At 41.7% G+C, this 22,987-nt stretch overlaps 1 protein-coding gene across 6 annotated transcripts; it reads left to right on the top strand.

The window, feature by feature from the left end:
* Positions 1–5: 5 nt before the first annotated feature.
* On the top strand, positions 6–22,289 carry ILF3 (interleukin enhancer binding factor 3). 6 transcript variants are annotated; one of them, XM_053297524.1, is made up of 20 exons: positions 8–165; positions 2,432–2,514; positions 2,590–2,816; positions 5,811–5,991; positions 7,938–8,085; positions 9,571–9,662; positions 10,029–10,124; positions 12,483–12,594; positions 13,016–13,113; positions 13,410–13,521; positions 13,601–13,711; positions 13,940–14,139; positions 14,719–14,877; positions 15,858–15,995; positions 16,101–16,274; positions 16,528–16,681; positions 17,041–17,094; positions 20,079–20,438; positions 20,771–20,899; positions 21,661–22,289. In XM_053297524.1, the coding sequence occupies exons 2-20, from the start codon at positions 2,512–2,514 to the stop codon at positions 21,789–21,791; spliced, it is 2,679 nt and encodes an 892-aa protein (XP_053153499.1). In that variant the 5' UTR covers positions 8–165; positions 2,432–2,511; the 3' UTR covers positions 21,792–22,289. The 6 variants fall into 6 exon arrangements, with proteins under 6 accessions (XP_053153501.1, XP_053153500.1, XP_053153499.1 ...); XM_053297523.1 differs by having other exon boundaries at positions 9–165; positions 13,601–13,729; positions 20,079–20,429; XM_053297521.1 differs by having other exon boundaries at positions 9–165; positions 13,601–13,729.
* Positions 22,290–22,987: the final 698 nt, after the last annotated feature.

Genomic DNA, 22,987 nt, shown 5'->3' with positions numbered 1-22,987 from the left:
CCTTCCTCGCTGCAGTTAGAACTGACTAAGCCGCCGTCGGGGCCGCTTTGGCGCTGGAATCAAGTCCTTCTCCAGAGATTGATTGACTGATTGAACGATCTGTCGCTTCGTGTGTGTGGGGGGGGCTGTGGGAACCGGTCATCGTCGACGGGCCCGGCCCGCTCGGTGAGTAGGAGCCAGCGCGGAGGAAGTGGGCGCTTCGTCTGGGCCGCTTCTCTAACGGCCCCGCTTTCTAGTCCTGGGAGAGAGGTTGGCTGGCACGTGAATCAGGAGAAAGAAGGGGGGGCAGAAAGGGAGGCAGGAGAGGTGCCTCTGGGAGCTGTGAGGACGCTCCGATCCCTGCTACTCTTCCGAGTCTCGCGCGCGCGCTCTCCATTGTGTGGTGGAAACAAAATGGCGGCGGCTGGGCCGTGAGGCAGGCGGGGGGGGGGAGGCGAAGAGGGAATGGCGCGCGGGCGGCTCAACGGAAAGTGGTGGGTGGTGAGCGGTGCGGGGGCCCCCGGCCGCTCTTCCCTCCGCTCTCTTTACTCCCCGCTATTGTTGCTTCTGCTTCTCCTGTGGGGTCGCCGCCGCCCCGACTCGCCTCTTGCGGTTCAGCGCCCTCCCTGCATCCTGGCCTTGTCCTCGAGCTCTCCTTGACGGGGAAGGGGATGGTTCTGTTCGGGGGTCTCTCTTTGGTTGGGCCGTAGGCGGCGTCTTGCAAGGGCCGGCCTTCGGCTGCACCCCCTGCTTTCTCTCCCGCGCGGCTCTTCTTTGTGCGGCTGAGGCCCCCGATTGCCCCCCCCCATCCGGCTCCAAGCAGTCTTCTCTAGTTGTATCTTTTCCGAGCTTCTCCAGCAGCCACTGGGTACCCTTCTTAAAAGACCTCTTCTTGGACCTCTTCTGGTTCTTGGACCTCACGCTTCTTGCACGTGGTCAAAAAATGCGGCAAGTGTAGGTTCTCACTGTACTGGGAAAGAGCCCCAAACTGTGGTTGCCTTAGGTACATGTGCCCCTTACTCCCCTGCAGGCCTGTTCATTGCTGCGAGACTGAAGGTTCCTCCTTCTCCTCCTCCTCCTCGGGCTCTTTCCGGAGTTCAGGACTTCTGCATAACTGTCTTTATTATGTGTATCGGGTCGTCGTAGTGGTGGTACGGTAGTAGTAGTAGTGGCTGTTAGAAGCAGTGCCTTGTGGTCGTTCGTAGCTCTAACTCCATTTTATCTATCACAATATGATGCTCAGGTAGCTTAACTTGCAAGTAGAGTATATCATCTTGGTTTAATAGCACTTAATTTGTTTGAATTCACTGTGTTTAATCTAGAGTGTAAATATTAGAAACAGTTATTTGAATTAATGTGCATAATGGATGAGTTTGGAGGGTTGCTTAATGAGTTGAATATTGCTGTAGGGGAGTACACATACAGTGGCTTTGTACAAATATTTTTTTAAAAAAACAAAAACAACCCTAATCCTTGCAAAGTTTAATGTGTCACCCTGCTGCTGCCAAATTGTAGTGCATTTTCAGCAAGTAAAGAATTCTGAAACTATATGAGGCTGGAATAGTTTTTTTAAGAATGTGGAGTGGAATTAGGTTTATCCGACACGTGTTTGTGCAACTTTGATGTGCCTGTTTTGGATAAAGTTGTAATATGTAGTAGTTCCAAACCACCAGTAGTCTCAGCTTCTAACCTTTTTATGTCTAACCCACATCATTAATACTATTATGATATTTATATACTGTTTTCAACAAAAGTTTTCAAAGTGGTTTACATTAAAAAAAAAAAAAGCTTCCTGTCCCCCAAAGGGCTCACAATCTAAAAATTAGATAGTGTTAGGATTAGTAAAGCTAATTCTATAATTACTGCAGTAAAAGTTGTTCAGGGTATCAGGTTACACATTATATCTTGCAAGATATGACCTTGAGCTGAACTACTGTCTCAAATGCACAACTTGTTGCCTCCGCAGCTCCAAGATAGCAACATATTGGGAATGAGGTGTCTAGCTGTGGCACCTCTACATTTCATTGTCTCGCCACTACACACAGCCCACCATCTCTAGAAAGTAGGGTATCTTCAGTCCATCTTTATAAATAGAGCAGAGTTTGAGCAGAGAGGTTTGGGTGGGGAAGATGTACTTTATGGTTTGTTACAGTTAAGACTGATACATCTTCAAAAAGTTAACACTTATCCTTCAAGGACCCCAGAGCAGCTTGCATGTGTTCTTAGCTGAGCTACAATGTGCAGGTCCTCACAAATGATTAACTTGCGATCCTTTTTGTGGCCAGCAGGAAGAGTTTGGTAGCCCTTGCATAGTTTAAATGTGCCAGGTGTGCACTTGTGTGGCATGGTATACTTTTGTGCTTGTTGATTAATTGTTCCATAAGCTTTATGATATATATACATCTTCTTGTGTTGGCACTTGTTGAATACTATTAATCTTTTTCCCCCCTAGAGTTCTGAAAAAGTAGTATTAATACAATTTGGAAGAAGCAGATATTTCTTGAAAAATCCAGTCAACATTCTGAAGCAAAAATGGTAAGAATTTGCTATTCAGAAGTGCAAACCAATAGCATGCATAGTTGGTTCATTATTCTGTGTTTTCATTTTCAGCGACCAATGCGTATTTTTGTGAACGATGACCGCCATGTCATGGCAAAACATTCTGCAGTCTATCCTACTCAGGAAGAACTGACAGCAGTGCAGAACATGGTCTCTCATACTGAACGTGCTCTCAAAGCTGTGTCTGATTGGATTAATGAACAGGAGAAAGGCAGTAGTGAGCAGCCAGAACCAGAGACCATGGAAACAGTGACTGAAGAAGAGAATAAAGAAGGAAGGCAAGTAGTTTTGTTGGTTCTTTGACATGCTGACATGACTTTCCAAGAATTATTCAAGGAGACCAAAGGCCACCATTACAGTCCACTGCCTAAGCATGTTGAAATAGGACGGTGAGGTGTCTGCCTCACCCACCTCCTTCAGTTGTGTTTCTCTCTAAAGGGAAAACTGTTATTGTCCTGCTGGGGGAGAGGCAAAGTCTGGTGCTACTCATGTTTCCCACCGTGTCATTTGCATTCATAGAATTGGTAGTAGAACATTTCATGATCCAATACATCAGCTTGGCCAGTGGCATTGAGAGGATTTGTCACTACCACCACATCTATTAGTACATTACAACATCTTCAGTAGGAATGTGTGTATTTTGGATAGTGTTGAATACAATTAAGTAGCAAGTGGTTGAAACTTGAATTTAACTAGATTTCCTTGTAAGCACACAAGATCTGTTTCAACGCATAAATGTGTTATATAAGACTCAACTTCCTGTTTAGATTGGATTGTAAGCCTAAAACATAGGTGATTCCAGTATGGGAAGATCTGTGAGTTCAGGCCTCAAAATAGATCCCCATAATATAGAGTTTCTTGGTAACTCTCTCTAAAGACCGTAGCTGAAGAATGGGGCCAGGAGATGGCGTTGTAAAACCTGTTGTTTTGGCAGTTTCCACTTGTTGGTGGCAGTCTGGATTTAGAGATGTAATATTTTTTGAAATCTTAAAGCCAGACCAGGATGAGAAAGGAGAACAGAAAGCTTGAGAAAGTTGAGATATATAAATTACATATCCAATCTAAACTTTTACTAATTGAAAAATAGTACATATATTTAACAAATTTATATTGCACTTATCAATTCAACACTATTGTATTCTGTAGCGGTAAAACTGTACTGTTGGTATATTCACCTTAAAAGTATTGATGCCTTTTTAGTCAAATATTTACAAACAGCCTTGTGTTAGCTGCTTAGAACTAGATGGTTGGTTGTGCCGTGGAGTCGGTGTCGACTCCTGGCGACCACAGAGCCATGTGGTTTTCTTGGTAGAAAACAGGAGGGATTTACTATTGTCTTCTCCTGCGCAGTATGAAATGATGCCTTTCAGCACCTTATATTGCTGCTGCCCAAAATAGAAGTTTTCCATATTCTGGGAAACACACCAGCGGGGATTCAAACCAACAGCCTCCTGCTCTCTAGGCAGATTGTTTCCCCGCTGTGCCATTAGGTGGAGCCCTACCTAAAAAAAATGCTGGTGTCTTTTTTGCAGTTGGGGGGAAAATAAGCTGAAAATAAGAACTATTTCTGCCATAACGAACAGAAGGAATAGTTTATTATCTTTGTTCTCATCCAGAAATGAAAGAAACAAATATTTCTGGAACAGCTCAGAAAAGAAACATAGCTAAAATCTGAGCAGATCATAGTATTAGTCTAGCAGTACAATTGGATATTCAGTTAAACATGTTGAAGAGCTCACTATGATTGTGCAGACCACAAACTTATGCTGAAAGATTGCAAGGATCATAGTGACTCTACACAAAATTGACCATTCTTGTTAGATGTGTGTGACTTGATCCCAGTAAATAATAGGGATGTGCCCGAATCATTTTGGCTCCCTGAAACGTTTCAGGAACTCAGTGAGGAGTTCCTTTAATACCGGCTCCTCCTGGAAGCCTCTGCCACCCCATCATGGTGCTTTTTTCAGAAAAGCAACTCTGAAAGTGGCAGCCTGTGCTGCTGTCTCGTTTAAATTGCCCCGCTGTGGCGACGGGATGCTTCCCCCAGCATCCCTTGTGTGGTGTCACCATGCAAATAGCATTTGGCCTGCAAATGGCGTCAATGCCATTTGCATGCTGATGCTGTGTGAAAGATGCTGGGGGAAGCATCCCATCGCTGCCACGGGGCGGTTTAAAGGAGACAACGGGCTGTCACTTTTACAGGGATGCTTTTCTGAGAACAGTAGCGCAGGGCAGCGGAGGCATCCAGGTTGGGCAGATGCAACCTACCTTTCGCCTCTTAAGGGAACCCCTCACCGTCCTTGGGATGGTACCAAAGCAAATTGGTGCATGTCCCTAGTAAATAAAATATCCTTGAAAATATCAGTGTGACTCATGTTTTTCCTCTAATCAGAATTTGTGTCTGAAAATTGATAGACTTCTGTCTGATTGTGTGTATGCATACAGTATTAAGCAAGATAGTGTGCTTGCAGACTAAGGCTGCAATCATTTGAACAATTTCATTGATCGAAGTGGGATTTGCTTCCAAGGAATGGTGCATAGAATCAAGCATTAAGTGTCCAGAACTTTATGTAGGTAAGGGCAGGTAGTTACTAGACAAGTGCCCATGACTATAACACTACCAGACAGCTCTTATTTGAGAATTTTGAACATATTGAAGATTAGAATATAGGATTACAGATTTCCAATCTGACCGACAATGTTGGGGTCCATACATCTTTGGCTGGTCTCGCTATTGATCCTGTCCCTCCCCTGAGAGGAAAGGGCACATTTTTGCCTGTGGTGGAGTTGTGAGCTTTTGAAGTGCTCTAGGGTCTCTGAGGTCCATTATGACCGCAGTTACAAGTGTCCCTCTTCCTCCAAGCTGGAGGGTGATGGCTTGTTCTTTAACACTGAACCTTAGAAAGACTCAAAGCAGCAAGTAGCTTTTGCTAGTGGTGGGCAGCTAGATTCAGTTCTCTAGGGATTACTTTGATTCTGGTTTGCAAGACAAATGTGAATCTGAATCTGGTTTGCAAGACAAATGTTTGCTGGTTTGGATGAAATGTTAAATGATGATTTGCTGGGGAGTTCCAGCATTCCAAAGGAAGAAGCATGCAAATTCAAAGATCTACTGACGTGCCAAGCACAGTGTCTGAACAAGCCCAGTGTCTTCCATATCTGTGTCATATAAAGATTGCTTGATCTAAACAAAGATTTATTAGCACTGTAGGAGCAGTTTGTACCTTTAGGCTACTCTTCTAGTGTTATAACTTCTGTTCACCATTTCATAGTGAGCAGAAGACCAACGAGCACTTGACTAGGACACTTCGTGGAGTGATGCGTGTTGGCCTTGTAGCAAAAGGCCTCTTGCTCAAGGGAGACTTGGATCTTGAGTTGGTTCTGTTGTGCAAGGAGAAGCCCACTATTGATCTTCTGGAAAAAGTAGCAGACAATCTTGGCACACAACTTGCTGTGAGTATGGAAAAAACAATCACAGTACTAGTTTTTATGCTCCTGTTTCTTGTGACAACTTTTAATCATAAATCGCCATGTAACAAATAAAATTGATACACCTCAGTTAGTCTAAAAATATGTTATGCATGCTTATGAGTTATGTAGCATTCACACTCAATCAATCAGTCAATCTTTATTATTGTCGAGAAAGCATATTGTCGAGAAGCATAAGGTTTAGGGCATAAGGGGCATAAAAATACACAAAAAGGCATACAGGATAGGAAGGTATAAAAGACATAAAAAGGGATAAAAGGCACAGAGGGAAATGCAAGACATTAAAAGGTAAAAATGCATAAAAAGCCAGGTAATAAAACTATGTAGGACAGTAAAAACGTGGGGCTGTGGTGCTAAATGGTTGGAGGAGCACAAGTTTTTTGGGTGGTGTGCTAAGCTGGATGAGCGCATTGTAGTGCATTGGAGTCAAGTTGGAAACACCGAAAGATTATAGCACCAGACTATAGCTGAGGGGACCCACTGCCAACCAGCAACCAAAGGATGTTGAATACTGCCATGCAGAACCTGGCTATGTTGTATGTGGTAGTGGACTTGGAGTCGGAAAGATGCATAGTGACATAAGAGTGGCTTGTACATCCTGGGAAGGATTCACACTGTTCTGCCAAAACAGTCGGCCCAGTTCAATCTAGCATCTGAGATCATGGTATAGTGCTTCTACAACAGGTTTTCTTATGAGATTAGTAGCACACAGTCGCCACTGCATTCGTGAACTGTCAACATCTCTGGCTGTTGGATAACTGCTGATTCAGCTTTTTAAAAATACTCAGTGTCTTTTTTTTTTTTTAGTTGTGTGTTTTGTCCCTTCAGTACTTCCAGGTTATTACAGGCTGGGCTGGAGGTCCTTCTAGACTGCTGAATGACTGCTATGGAAACATATTGTGGTGTTCACCTAATGCCATTAGGTGTATCTTGAGGAATGTGTCCTCAGTTGCTTGTAAAATTCCTCCTTTATGTAGAGACTTGATAAATTTCTGCTGCTTACACCAGAGCCCTGCTGTGCCTGTTTATCTTTGGACAACATTGATCTAGACGTTGTGTGGTGGGGGAAGCCTTGGCTCTCCCTTGGAATTTCATTTGTTCTGTCTTAATTTTTGATATCACTCCACAATCTGAGAAAAGTATATGCTGCTGCAAGAAAAGATTAATAGATTCTGTCTTTGGTTGCCTCATTATGTGTCCTCTTAGAAAGGACTGGAATGAAAACTATGCCCATGGGGTGCTGCTGGATGAGAAGCAACATCTTGTGTACAGTTTCAGCTTCTGCAAACACTGACAGATGCCATACTCGAAATGCAGACATCTGAGGGGTCTCTGCAATATCGCTGCTGCCCTCAGAGGTGGCATTGCATTGTGTCCCTGTGGGAAGTGGAGAACTAACAGGGGAGCTGTATTCCCTCTTGACAGGATCCCTAGATAATGTTCACTACAACTCCCAGCATCCCCAGCTACAATGGCCTTTGGCTGGGGTTTATCTAATTGTAGTCAACATCATCTGGGAATCACTGTTAGAGGGAACATGGCATGGGAGCCCTGAGAACAGTGCTGTCCAGGCAAAAAAGGGAGCCTTGCTCTTTCTTGAGCTGCTCTCAGTTGACTTGCACCCCTCTCAACTTAATGGGGGTGTGTATTTCCTGTGGAGACCATTCCAACCAGTGTGTACTAGTGAGGGGGAGCGGTGATATGGGGATCCATCCCTTGGGAACCTTACTTTTGAAGAAACTACATATGCATGTACCCCACACTTATAAATGGTCATGTAACTTTACGGCATTTTTCCTTAATCATCATTGTCTGTATTGGTTATACTGAAAATGAGTTCAGTTGTCCCAAAGCTCCTTTGATGTTTTTCAGTGAGTCTAGAAAAACTCAAAAACATTTTTGTGTTTCAGGCTATTACTGAAGATAAATATGAAATTATCCAATTTATCAGTGATGCTGCAATTGTGATTAAGAATACAAAAGAGCCTCAACTGACACTTACCATCCATTTGACATCTCCTGTTGTCAGAGAAGAAATGGAAAAAATGTTAGCTGGAGGTATGGAAGACTGGAAACTGCTAACAGCCACAGAATGAGTTTCAAGACAGACTTTGCTGTCCTTTGTGGTGTTCAATTTCTGATTAGGCAGAGCAATTTCATGCAATTCAATGTTACGTCATAATGTTACACTGTGCCATGGCTATGGATGACTGGATTACACGTTTCTAGAATTTGAGTTGCACCTTCCAAATTAACACGCTCTAACAATTTGGGCCCTTATACAAGTGCATTAGTTCACTTGCGTGTAACAATGTTGTTTCATCAAACTTTAATGATGGATACAGGTGTTTTATAAATGTAAACCAAAACCTCTTAAAATACTGAAGTCTTAGTTTAAATGACTTCTGCATGTTCATAAAATTGGATGTGTTACATAAAGTAGTTTGAGTTGCAGCAAAAATGATTGGTGAGTTTTATTGGATCTTGGCCTGTTCAGCTGAATTCTGAAACATAAATACAGAGTTTTGGATAAAGTTACTGGCTGATATCTACACTAAATTACTTATGAGTAGTCCCATTGTAATTAATGGGATAATATGGTAATTACCAACTTGTCCAGTTTGGGACTACTCATGAGTACTTTAGTCTCGCTTCATCTTACTTGAACATGTAATAGGGTTGATTCACAGGCATGCATACATGATGATTTGTAAGTGAGTGTGGACTGCCTCAATTGAAAAGTATTTATGGCAAGTATCAACTACAGAAGTTCTGTGTGGTGGGTGTTTTTATTCATGCACATTTTTCACTTTATGTAGTGATGAACCTGTATGTGTAAATTCACTCTTAATACCAAACATTCACATTTGAAAAATTAAACTACTTCAGTTAAGCCATCTACACAATACCATGAAAATTCTCATATCTCAAATTTAAATAGCTTTATCTAAAACGCTTGCCTTTTCCTATCTTCAGTTTTGCTGCAGCACAGACTTGATAGTAATTTTGTTCTCTACTGATTGTTTTATGGTTCTGATATCTGACCGCATCTACCAAGCCTTCTAGTTTGTCGATTTTAGGGACGCTGGACCTTTGACCAACAGGACGCACTCTGTCATGGGCTGGGGCCAGGGCAGTCGAGCCTTGTGGGCGGAGGGGGTTCCCCTCTAGAAAAGCTTTCAATTATGTATTTTTACTGGATATAGAGTGGGAATCTAATTTTAACTTTCCATTCTGTTGGTTAGCCTATTTATATACTACTTTTATAGCCTGGTTAAAGCAGTCTAGGATTTCTGTCCTCTATAGGGCTTTTTTCCCCCTGTTTAGGAGTGAGCTAGTGCCTCACATTCTCCTTATGTAGTTGTTAGTTCATAAGGGTGAAAACATAAAGTGTATCAAGGTGTATCCCTTCAGGTATAGGGATAATAGATCGGAGTTTTGGGAGCCTCAGCTGCCCTTTAGGAAACTGCCTCATCCCCTCTCCACCCGACAGAACCCCCTTGGTCAAACTGTACCTTGTCTTCTTATTCCACCCACGAATAGAAACGCTATCAGTCAACGACTCACCGGACGTTCTGGACAGGCAGAAATGCCTTGCTGCCTTGGCGTCACTCCGACACGCCAAGTGGTTCCAGGTTTGCATTTTGTTCTTATATTTGTCTTTAAGTAGAAAACTTGTAAGTCATAATTTGCCTAACTTAATGTTTTAATACTGGGCTGTAGATGTGCAGAACTTAGCATCTGTTAAATGTACAGTTGCTAAAGAAGCACTTGAATGAATTTAGTTTTTCAAAAAAGAGATGGAGTAGATTCATAGCTGCTGCTTTGTGTTAAGAGTAAGTTTTCGTATACAGTAACTTAAAAACTACAGAATTAAGTTATGGATATATCTATATAGTTTACCCTTGACAAAGTAGCACTACAAGGACTGATAAATATTTGTCTCAATTTGGTTATGATAATCCATTACTGAACTTGTTTTGCTTATTACTTTGTTCTAGGCCAGGGCAAATGGCTTGAAGTCATGTGTCATAGTCATCCGGGTGCTGCGGGATCTTTGTACCCGTGTTCCTACCTGGGCTCCACTTAGAGGATGGGTAATTCTGCGAATTTTGTATTTCTTCTTTGATATGCAAATTGTGAGACAAAAAGGCAGGTGCTGAACACAAGTCAATTTTGCCTATTTACAAAGACTGGGGGATATGAAAGAGGAATCTCTATGTTCCAGGGCTGCATAGGGTAGTTGAGGCTAAATCCACTCTTACCACTACAGTTCCTAATGCAATGTGACTTTCTGGGGGTGCTTGGAAAATGACAGTCATCTAGATGTATGTGCATTTTCCCTTGAGACTGGAAAAACTTCTAGTGACTAGAAATGTGATGCTTAACCCTTCCAGTAAGGAGAGGAGAGCTGGTCTTGTGGTAGCAAACATGACTTGTCCCCTTAGCTAAGCAGGGTCCACCTTGGTTGCATTTGAATGGGAGACTAGAAGTGTGAGCACTGAGATATTTCCCTTAGGGGATGGAGCCGCTCTGGGAAGAGCAGGAGATTCCAAGTTTTCCTCCCTGGCTTCTCCAAGATAGGGCTGAGAGAGATTCCTGCCTGCAGCCTTGGCGAAGCCACTGCCAGTCTGTGAAGACAATACTGAGCTAGATAGACCAATGGTCTGACTGGCAGCTTCCTATGTTGCTATGTAATTGAGAGGTCAAATTGGATTGTCCACTATTCTAAATTGTACCTGTATAATGGCATCTAACTATTTTGAAGAGATAGCATAGAGTACCTCATTTTAAAAATGAGATTGTAGAAGTTTGAAAGGTTGGCATCTAATGAGTCTTTCTCCTGACAGCATCCTCTTCAGTCTGTTGGTTAGGATGTTTCCCAAACCTTGTCATCCTGAGGCACACTTTAATAAAATAAAAAATTTTAAATGGAGCACAGTCCCCCCCCCCCCCCCGCCAAGCACAGTCACACTTGTTTTTGTGGTGGCAGTAAAGCTGCCGCCTGATTTATCAATCTTCTTAATTTTTATTTATTTATTTGAGTGGAGCTGGCGCAAAGAAATTAGTTGTGACACACTGTTTGGGAAACACTGTACTATGAGGCAGGTTCTCTGAAGACACATGTGGATGTGGGCTAGGAGACACTTCCAGCTTTCTCCATAAAGCCAAACGTTTTCCTGCCTCCACTGTGAATAGATGCAAACTCATATCCTGGTCAAGAGACTGGCTACAGCTGATTATTTCTTTTTTCTTGCAGCTAGTCAGGCAAAGAAAAAGCAAAGTTCATAGGCTTCTCGCAGCTGATCTTATGGGGGAGATTGCTTTTCCTTATGGGTGTTGCTAGACCCTAAAGCTTCTGGCATTGCTGTCCTACTGCCAAACTTGTCCACAAAGAGCAAAATAAAGAAGTTCCAGTACAGATTAACTGCAAAATCAGGAGGGAGAGCTGGCAAATGAGTCCCAGATCCACAGTGGCAGCATAAGAAGGGTGTGGTAGAGTAACAAAGCTATCTGCACAATTTCACATTAGTACTTCATAAAAATACAGGCTAGCATAAATGAGCTTGTTTTTGCCAGTGTTTTATAAATTAATTTTAGGAGAGATGAAGACTTGAAGAAGTTAATCCTGGCACAATAAATCTTAAAAACAAGCCTTTCACCTTTTACCAAACTCCTGCAACCAGGCTGGTGGCTGCACCTTTCTAGATTCAGCCTGCGATGTTAAAAGAGGAGTTTGACTGCAAGGCATATTTCAGGCAGCATGTTGCTTGCCTCAACTTCTATATCAAACATTAAGTCCTTGCTTTCCCCTAGAGGAGTACAGCAAATGTATTATTCAGAACATTTACAGTATTGTACATGTGCACGTTTAAAAAGTTTTCTTTAGATATCCACACAGGTTTCTAGTTAATACTAGCATGACCATGGCCTTTCCCCATCTGAGCTGAGAAAGTGTTGGGAAGTGGAGAAAATATATAGGTGATCTGTGACTACCTGTTAAAGCGATGACCTAGTTATTTTTACTATAATTGTTGTACTTGATTTTTAAAAAAAGTATTGCATTCACAGACTCTCATTTTAGCAAAGAGGCATAGAGGTTAATGTGGTTACTGTCCAGTGAGTCAGATAAAGGCAAGAGTGTATCAAGGGCTCCCAGGTCTAATCCCAGTTCTCTGACCATCGCTCCGCATGTGTTTCAGTTGGGTCATATATTGAACCGCATACTGAGCAGAAGGGTAGACTGAATAGTTTATACCAGCCTTTTAAAGCTTTGACATGCTAAGTTAAATTAGTTATGTATACAAAAGTAGGTTTGGCAAGAAAGTCTAAGGTATTAGTCTGATCTGCTAGTATTAACACATTTTGACTAAGAAGTCCAGTTCATTACAGTCACTGAGAGTATTTTATGTATTCTGCATGCTGCTTTAAAAATGTTGGAAATGTCTTTTCAGCCTCTAGAGTTGCTATGTGAGAAATCAATTGGAACAGCTAACCGGCCAATGGGAGCTGGCGAGGCCCTGAGAAGAGTTCTTGAATGCCTTGCATCTGGAATAGTTATGCCAGGTTAGAGGGTTCTTGATTCTTGAGAAACGTGAATGGATGTGACTGAAATTTATGCTAGTCTAGATATTGTATGCTTGGTACAAATCAGATATTACTATATATCTGTTCAGGTTTTTATTAAAGCTTCAGCAAGAGCATGACAATACCTTGAACAGATGCACTTACAATTATGGACCCATCATTCCGATTCAGTTAGTTGGATGTCACAGACTCTATAGGGCTTTTGGAGTGCTTTCAGACTTTGGCCAACTTGCCATGTTGCTGTGCTTTACTAGTCAGATCAAATTAGTGCCCATTCAATCAAGGACTTCAATTGGGCTACTCTCACTGATGAGTCTTAGATAATGCTAAGGGAATATTTTAGTCTACTTGGAGATCCTAGGATAATTCTCTGCATATCTTCCTTGTTTCCTGCCTTCAGATGGTTCTGGTATTTATGATCCTTGTGAAAAAGAAGCCACTGATGCTATTGGGCATCTAGACAGACAACAAAGGGAAGATATCACACAGAGTGCTCAGGTATAGTTTTGATTACAGATGTTACAAAACCGCAATGAGTTGTTATTGGTAGCTAGTAATTGCAACAAGGCTAACTTTTACCTGGAAAAAAGGGTCCCATTCCAGTTACTCAGGAGACTTTTGTTGATCTGCCAGAAATGTGGTGTCAGGTTTTTAAAATTTAACATTAAGTTCTAGAATGTTTGCTGGGTTTTGGTAGTTCTCTGAAATATTGGAACTGTGTTCTGTTTGTCATGAATGTGGGAAAAACTGATAGCAGACCGGATACCTTGGTAATACATATTTTATCTTTCTAGCATGCTTTGAGACTTGCTGCTTTTGGCCAGCTTCACAAGGTTTTGGGGATGGATCCGTTGCCATCAAAGATGCCCAAGAAACCAAAAAACGAAAATCCAGTTGACTACACTGGTAGGTTTTAGTATTTGGTAATACCTTTTGACAACAAACCTGTCAATGTTTTTACTGACTTTCTAAAATCTGTCTATAGTCCAGATTCCCCCCAGCACCACATATGCCATCACGCCATTGAAACGTCCTATGGAAGAGGATGGAGAGGAGAAATCTCCAAGCAAAAAGAAAAAGAAGATTCAGAAAAAAGGTATTGAGCTGGCAAGAGGTAGGTATAGATGGTTTTCTGAGTGCTTGCTAACACTGATGTTTAGAATCCTTGTTATGTTACTGTAGATGAGTAAAAATAAAATGGCAAGTCTTCATGCTTTGGCTGTTTTTCTTAATAACTAAACTTAAGACTGCACATTTAGCAGAACACTCTTGAGTGAGATATTATTAAAATGTCAGTCTCTCACAAATAACCTTTTCTGTTCAGAGGAGAAATCGGAACCTCCACAAGCTATGAATGCTTTAATGAAGCTGAACCAACTGAAACCTGGACTTCAGTATAAACTAGTGTCTCAGACGGGTCCAGTTCACGCTCCTATATTTACTATGTCTGTGGAAGTTGATGGCATCACATATGAAGCTTCAGGACCTTCCAAAAAAACAGCCAAGTTACATGTAGCAGTAAAGGTAGGTGGCTATGACTATGGTTAACAAGATTTTAAAGATTCATACAGCTTTTGCTTTTAAACACTGCTTGTCTCCCATACAATATTAATTTAGTGGCTCAGCTTTGACATCCTAGCAGATCATGGTCAAGGAAGCTTAAACATGGTTTAGTGTGGTGCCTGAATTTCAAACTATTGCTTGTGATTTGGCCAGTGAACTAGAATCTGAAACCATAGTTTGAAGTAGGTTTGTAATCAGTGTGACTTGTGCTGATTGATTTGGCATAATTGAATGAACACATAGTTAAACCTTTTGCTCTGTCACTGAAGAATAACAAGACGTAGAAATTGGAGTGGATTGAGCATACAGAAAATGAGGAAGGAGTTTTAAATCACAGTGGGGTTTGTGCGTGTGTGTGTTTAGAAGTTATTAGGATGATCTCGGATCTTAACTGATTAGTGAGAGAATAATTTGGTTTGATGTCCGAACCAGCAAATCAAATTGCTTGTTCCTGTATAATCCTGCATATTGAAGTTGTACAGAAGCTTCAGAAAGGGTGACTTAGATTAAAGCAGCTGGCTTCCTGTAATCTCTTTTTAGGTATTGCAAGATATGGGATTGCCTACCGGTGTAGAAGGTAGAGAGAGGGGTGATGAATCGGCAGAGGAAACGGATCAGAAGCCAGTAGCTGTTGCAGCTCCTCCAATAGTGGAAACTATTTGTACACCCAGTGCTGCTTCTCCTACAGAACAAACAGAGGTGAACATTGCTTGCCATCTCTCCTTCTGGCTATTGTCTCTTTCTTGGACCTCCTGGCTAGAATCCCTTTCATTCCACAGACTTCAGCAGTGTTCCACAATTGGTTTTGTGTGTTCCACAATTGTCACCTGTCCCTGTTGCTTGCAGATCATCTTGGTGCAGCCAAGGACCTCCCTTGCCCCCCCCCTGGGGGGGGGATACTTCTACTCTGGAGTGGGAGAGGAAAGTATGAGGCTCTACTGTGAACACTGCTTGGCAGAGGCATTATAGGCACCACAGCTAAGCAGGCAAAGGAAGCCCCCACCTTGCTTTTCTGCTTCAGAGAGAGCTGTGGTTTCTGGTTTGGCTCTTGTGGCCATGGCCAAACCTTTAGTCTTTCTTGCAACCTTGGGGAGAGGGCGGGCATGGTTCACATCCTCTTCTTTTGCTCCAAGGTTGCAAGGAAGTTGGGGCTCACACAGCAGCCCATGTCATGGCAAGGGTGATGACTGAAACAGTGGATGCTAAATTTCAAATTCCTGCCTATTTTAGAAACTTTTTTCTGTCCAGGGTGTTCCATTGTCTGTCTCTCTTCTGCACAAGCTTTCCTATTGCTGACCCCTTAGTATCCTCCAGTTTCTGGTACATGTCCCACCCTCTCTCTCTCTTTTCCTTTAATGGCTGCCTTTGGCAAACTTTCCTGAATAAATGTTGACTTGTACCACATTGTTCTTTGCTACATGTGGACAAAGACGTCATCTTCTAATGGGCAGGGACCACATCAGTTAAAATACTGCACAGTCCCAACGTATTTTACCTTGCTCTGAAAAAGGAATTGGCTGGTCAGCAGTCACAGAAAGTCAGAATATTCGGCTAGATAAACATGTTGGCATTATGCTTGTGTGTGCTGCCTTAGCTTGACATTAGCACCCTCGTCCATTTTGGGCTTGATTTTTTCTAAATTGTGGGAAAGTAATTGCAATAATATTCTTACTTCTTAGAATGTGAAACAACAGGGACCAATACTGACAAAGCATGGGAAAAACCCAGTTATGGAGCTAAATGAGAAACGACGTGGCCTAAAATATGAGTTGATTTCGGAAACTGGTGGAAGTCATGACAAACGATTTGTGATGGAGGTGAGATGATCTAGTTCAGTGTATATATTGAGAATAGCTGTTGTGAATGTGATTATCAGCTTGGCAAAGTGTGACTCATTTCTGGCCCTTTATCTCATTTGAAAGGTTGAGGTTGATGGCCAGAAGTTCCAAGGAGCTGGTTCAAACAAAAAGGTGGCAAAAGCCTATGCTGCACTGGCTGCCTTAGAAAAGCTTTTTCCAGATGCCCCCCTTCCCATGGAGCAAAAGAAGAAAAGGGCCCCTATGCCAGCACGAGGTGGATCTAAATTTCCTGTGAAGGTAGGTGTAGACAAATACTTCCAACATCTCTCTAGAGACAGTAGTACTTGGGGTATGGCTGGAGATTAGTTGACTTGAAACCAAAACACTCTGATTTGGCATTTACCTCGTCTGGCACAATCCATGGTGTGTTGCAGATACCTTATGGCTAGAACTTTGACTTCCTTGGGCTTACAGCAGAAACTGAATAAGTCATAACAATTAACTTAAGCCTTGAGTCATCACAATGACAGGTTTTCACTTATTTCAACAGCATAATCCAGGCTACGGTATGGGAGGTCCTATGCATACTGAAGTGCCACCTCCCCCAAGCATGCGGGGTCGTGGTAGAGGAGGAAATATCAGAGGCCGCGGTAGAGGCAGAGGTGGATTTGGTGGTGCCAATCATGGAGGTTATATGAATGCTGGTGAGTTGTTTCATTTCTACTTTTGAAGTGTGGAAGCAAGCATTAATCTTGAATGTGCAGCTTGATCTGTCTTGCAACTTTTTAATAACATGCCTTATATCTGAGGAGGCAGCATTTGCTATATTTCTGTTACTCCGTTTGAGGTAGGGGATGCTGCCCTAAGATTGCTACTGAATTCAAAGTGGAGCAGGAACACAAATCTAGGTCCAAATTTAATACTCTGTTGAACCACACTGGTTCTTGAGTCCACTACTTTCTGTCTACTTCTAGCTTTTGTGCAAGCATAGCAAATAGTTATCTATGTCACTCTTCTTCTGTAATGTCATTGAGTGAATATTGCATATTTCATTTTGTTTCAGGAGCTGGATATGGAAGCTATGGCTATGGTGGCAATTCTGCAACAGCAGGCTATAGTAAGTGTTCATGATGAGGGTGGGTGGGAAGTAACACAACACCCTGGGGGTAGCGAAACTCAAGTTCTGAATTGCTGCATAAGGTGCTATACGTGGGCATGAAATGATGAAAAATCTGATATTTAAGAGATCTCATTTTCTTCTAAAACTGATGTAAAATTTCTCTGCTTTAAGCCAAGTGAAGCAAAACACCATTCTTGTAAATCAATTTCCCTAAAACATACACAGCTTATTTTGTTTTGAGAGGCCTTTGTTGGGAGGGGGGGTGACGGGAGCAGAGAAATAAAAAATAAATTTTTAAAAATGTGGCACATTTTGCCATCTTCAAAAGAATTCTAATTTTTTTTCCTCTGCTCTGTCTCCCCCTTTTGTAGGTGACTTTTTCACAGACTGCTACGGCTATCATGATTTTGGGTCTTCCTAGATCATCTAAAAGTATTGCACATAAAACAACTTTTTACTCCAATTTTCTCGAACTCCAAAACCCAAAGTGTTCGTGCTGTGTCCCTGTGCTTCACTGGGTTTCTCAACAGTGGCTTTTCACCGCAGCTTGTCTGAAACTGTTAGCCTACAAACTGTGGCAATTTTTATTGTGACTTGCCTTTGGTCATATTGATGTACACTACAGGGGAACTAAATTTCAAGAAATGTCTTTGTGCATTGCACACAATAAGAGCCAACTCTGTTCCGCTTACAAGCAAAAGGCCCCTGTTTGCTTTTTATGGAAAGCATCACTTTATTTTTAAGGAACATGCAAAAGTGTGTCAACTTTTGTCTTAATTTACAACAAATTTTGTACAAAACTTAACCCTTTTAGTCCCAAAAGGTGGGTAGATGCCTCTGATAAGGAGCAAGACCTCTTTAACACTGCAGAATCTACCGTCTGATGTTTTAAGCATGCATGATGTTGACTTGTACGTGAAGTTGTGCTAACTTTAATCTCTGCATCCTTTGTGCTTCTTGTATTGGTATAACATACAGGACCTATGGCCTGATCTACAGTTGTTGGGTTGTTATCTTTAAAATGAATGGTTTTATTAGCTGCAGTGGGTTTTTTGCAACGAAGGATAAAAGGTCTGAAGCACTTTGCAAGGCTGCTGCAAATCTTGTAGGGTGTGGCTCTTTACCCTTTCTTTGCAGTACATGTCCCCCAAAACAGATGTATGTAATGTCCCGGAAATTGAAAGCTACTGAACACTGAAAGGCACAGGGAATAAACTAGTTGTTAAGATTTTTAATAAACTTACTGTTTGGTCCTTCTTGCTTGATTTGTATTAAGTGTGTTACCTTGTTCACTGTCTTAGCAGCAACATTGGCATAGTTAAGTCAACTGTTAAATTCATCTGGTAACCAAAGGGGAGCTAGTAGGAATCAACTGAGTTATGTTTTTACCTAATCAGGTTTTCAGTATAAGCTTGGTTATAAGATATTTCATTTTAAAAAGTGTGTTGATAGTCCTGAATTGACTGGAAAACGACTCTTTAAAAGCTGTATATGCTAAAGTAAAAATTGGTGGTGGTTATTTTTAGAGGGAAGCTGAGTTCAGGAAGCAAAGACTGACTTCAAGAAACCAGTTTCACTGTTTGCTTGAAATCAGTTGTGCTCTATACAATGTACCATTCTGTTCATTCAGGCTGTAATGTTTCAGAGTGCTCTCTGTTCACATCACCTTACTGGACCAGAGCCTGTTTGTCCACATATACTTTTTACTCATCGGCATGTAACCATACCACATGGATAGAAACAAGGCATGAAAGCTGACACCTTCATGACTAAAGCACCACAATGGAGTGCTTATTATTTTTTAAGTAAAAATCTTGTAACACATTTAAAGAGCAGTACATCAAGAAATTGCTCATAGCTGCAGGGAGAAAATGACAATTTCCAGCAGTCTTCTGCATGCTAAAGTTCAGTAAACTGTAGTGACTTTCAAGGCTGGTTCCAGTGCCCAGCAGCATGGATGAGCCCTCGGGTTTGTGAGGCAGGAGCTTAACTTCATGGCACCTGCCCTGGGCCCCTGTTTTCTAGTGCTCCTCTGGCCACAATTCAGCTTGAAAAAACAATTTAAACTTGTGGCAGTGGAGCTCTTGTTTTGTTGGTTTCCCAGCAATGACTCCAGCACAGCAGCAGGGGGCCCAGGCATTGTCATCTCCGGTTCAACTTCTACACATGGGTGCTACCTGGTATTGTGAGGATTGGTAACTTTAATGGATAAAACCTGGACCACTTTTCCCCTATAAACAGCTCTACTATACTGATGTGTCTTAAATGAATTCTAATTTACAGCAGTCTGCACACACATAGTCTCACACCCCACCCCAAAATCTGATGGATTCTAAAATACCCAACAGCTTTCAGCCTGGTTTTGGACTTGGTAAGGTGCCAGAATCTGACAAGCTGAGTAATTCTATCCAGAATAGTCCTATGGGAAAGATGTGTTTTACCTACCTGGGTTGAGTTGAATTCCAAGTAATTCTGTTTGCTGATTACTTTGTTTTCAGCAGTGATTTCCAGTTCTTCTTGCATATTATGACATACCAAACTTCTAAACACACAGTAGGCAAGCACCTGCCTACTTTTCCTCCCTACATATATACCTATTGACACTAAACTTTGGGGAGAACTTATTTTAATTTAAATTGATGAAATTCCTGGGTTTGGGGACTGGGAAATATACAAACCATGTATATATTTTATATATTATTATGTTATTTTTACACTTATATCAGTGAATGTAACTTTGGTCTATGGAATCCTAGATTCTGAATTTCAGCTCGATTTTAAAATGAGCTACATGTTGGTTCGCAAAATAGGTCCACATATGGGCTGTACAATGAATGAGATAGGAGCCCTGCCAAGTATTTGAGAAGTGAGGCCTGTAGTCCTTCCAGAGGTTACACTCTAACCATGAGTGCACACAAATACTACACCAATTTGAAAAGTATCACTTTCACAATGTCTGACTCTTCTTTTTCCCCCTTTAGGTCAGTTCTATAGCAATGGTGGCCATTCTGGCAATGCAGGAGGGGGTGGTGGCTCCTCTGGATATGGTTCCTACTACCAGGGTGGTGACTACAGCTCTCCAGCTCCTCCTCCTAAACATGCTGGGAAGAAGCAACAGCATGGAGGACAAAAGCCAGCCTATGGTTCAGGATATCAGTCCCATCAAGGCCAACAACAGCAGTCTTATAACCAGAACCAGTATAGCAACTATGGTCCACCACAAGGCAAGCAGAAGGGATATAACCAAGGCAACTACGTTCCCTACTCCAATTCCTACAACTCTCCTGGTGGTGGCGGCGGCGGCGGCGGAGGATCAGACTACACTTATGAAAGTAAATTCAGTGAGTTCCTGTTGGGGTGGGGGAAAGTGGGGAAAAGCTCAATAGGCTTAACTGTAGGTGATAAACAGGCATTCAGTGAGCTTGGGCAGAATGTGGGGAAGTTTGCATCTCCAGTCTCTAGAAACTAGGTTACTAGTATACGCCTTCAGCTGTCACTGTTGCAAAAGACCACAGTGATGTCTTGGGCATCAAGAGTGGAAAAACAACTTTCTTTAAATCATACCTTTCGAAGGGTTTGTCTCATAAGATTCCTTTTTAATTTGAATTTATTTGAGGTAGTCTGATGAGGTGGAGAATCTGAGACTTTCCTCAATATGCATTCTTAATTCCAGGTTATGGTGGTGGCGGTGGTGGACGTGGAGGTGGTGCAAACAACTATGGTTCAGGAGGTGCCTCCTACAGTGCTGGTTCCCATGGTGGATACGGAGGAGGATCTGGGGGAGGAGGGTCATCTTATCAAGGTAAGCAAGGTCAATACTGAGTGTGTTAAGACTATAATTTTTTTTATTAATGTTTGAAATTTGTAGGATGTCAACTTCAAACATGCATTTTATTGAATAATTACCATATCACATGGTAAACTTGAATCATAGTAAATTATAAAAGTGATAAAGAACTTTGCTTCTCTTGAGCATGATGTTGTGTTTGAATTATTGGTTGATTATAGAGTGTTAAAATTTTTTTAACTTTGAACGCAGCATCTTCCAGTGTGTAAAGTGCACTCAGCTAAATTAACAGGCAGGATTGTTCATGCCAAATTTGGTATCTACTAAGAATTTCTTCTGAAAAAATCCCCCCCCCCCGAGCATTTTTCAGTGTGTAGAGTGGTGCATTCATTTATTTTCAGTAGGATTGTGTATCTGCAACTGAAATCTTGGGGGAATCTGTAGGTCATTGGGAAATATCATATCGGACAAACAGGACTTGCAGTTTGCAAACATGCCTCTTGTAACACAAAGTTTGGTCTGTGTGTAAAAATACCTGAGAACTGCCAAAGTTCATTTGAACCCCAACTCAATTCCAGTAGGAGAAGGTTCCTGCATTTTCTGGTAACTTCATTTTCCTGGGATTTCAGCATGTTTCTATCGATCTTTTGTGGTTTGTTCTGGGAACTTCATGTCAGTCAGTCAGTGAGGCCCAAGCAGCTTTTTGAGAGAGAATGAATAGTACTAACTATACTGGCATATTAATTCTCACTTGCTTGTTTGCTTCCTTGCTCTAGGTGGATATTCTCAGTCAAACTACAACGCTCCAGGTTCAAACCAGAATTACAGTGGACCTCCCAATTCCTACCAAGCCTCCCAGGCTGGGTACGGTAGAAATGACCACAGCATGAACTATCAATATAGATAAATAAAGTCTGTTCTTGGGTGTGAAGCTTTGTTATCTTCTAAACTTGCATACCCTTTGAATATTGCATTTTATTGCATCACAGTAAACATGTAAACCCTGTTTCCATGTTGCAGTGCTCTTTGTGATATTGGTCACTAATGGTTGAGTACCTTGTAATTCCATACTTAGCTGTATTTTGGACATTTAATGGTGTATTTAATGGTTTGTTAGTTTGCCATTTCAACTTTTGTCTAAATAGAATTTGAGTTCAGTATCCCTTTTCTCTTTAAATGACATTCACCTGATATTTAAATAGATAAGGGATATCTTCTGCTAATGCTTTTGTGAAGTGAGTTTAAACAAGCTTTCTGTATTTTAATGCTTTAGTGTTTTTCAGTTTTATAAGTGAGGATTTTATTTTAAAACTTGTGGGAAAGAGTGGGTTTTGTATGTCTGGGTCATTCAGGCAGCACATCTGGATTATGCTGAATGTAGACAAATAAACATAAACTCTTCATGTGTCTGTTTTGGATTCCTATTCTCAGATGCCATTCTGCAGCAAACAGATAACCTGGTTACTAGTGAGACTCTCTTGACTTTCAAGGCAAGCTACTGAATGGTATCATTCTCCCTCAGTGGAGGAGTGTATCCATAGGTCAGGTTGCTCCTCCCACCTGCTTCCAAGACAGGGCTAATAGCAAAGCAACTCAGATAACCCACTGCCTTCCAGTTTCCTACCTGTCTAGCTTCAAAGCAGGAGTGCTTTGTCTGTCCCTGTGTCTCCAAGAGAGAGAAGACAAAAGAACATGGCTGCATTAGCCAGCTGGGATTTTCGCTTCTCTGCTACTGGATGGGGAGCTTTGTTCTCTGCTGCCTGGAGCCAAGGATATCTCTGATTTGGTTATCCTTCCCATGTGCTCCCAGGCAGGACTAATTGAACCATATTACAAGCCTTAAGAGCCCAGGATGGATAACCCTAGGCAGATCTCCATAGTCTTCTCTTTTTTTCTATATTCTAAGAGCTGTTTATCTTTACTGTTTCTACTACCTTTATCCTGTTGCTTCTGAGTGTTTTCCTTTTAAAACTAAGTGTTTTCCTTAAAAAGAAAGAAAGAAAAGAAACTTCATTCTTTTCTTTCCTCCCCTTTCTCTCTCTATATGCTTATTGAGTGCTGTCAGGCTATTGGGCATATTCTGCTCCTGAGTGGAGGAAGCAA

This window comes from Hemicordylus capensis, chromosome 2 (assembly GCF_027244095.1).
Source record: "Hemicordylus capensis ecotype Gifberg chromosome 2, rHemCap1.1.pri, whole genome shotgun sequence".
In the NCBI taxonomy this organism is placed as follows: Eukaryota; Metazoa; Chordata; class Lepidosauria; order Squamata; family Cordylidae; genus Hemicordylus; species Hemicordylus capensis.
This window is presented reverse-complemented; position numbering and strand designations above follow the sequence as displayed.

What these genes read in the sequence shown, in the direction of transcription:
- ILF3 (XM_053297521.1), top strand. An exon ending in GGAAAAAATGTTAGCTGGAG is followed by an intron (nt 8,086 to 9,570) that starts GTATGGAAGACT and finishes ACCCACGAATAG; the next exon opens with AAACGCTATCAGTCAACGAC. An exon ending in GATCTAAATTTCCTGTGAAG is followed by an intron (nt 16,275 to 16,527) that starts GTAGGTGTAGAC and finishes TTATTTCAACAG; the next exon opens with CATAATCCAGGCTACGGTAT.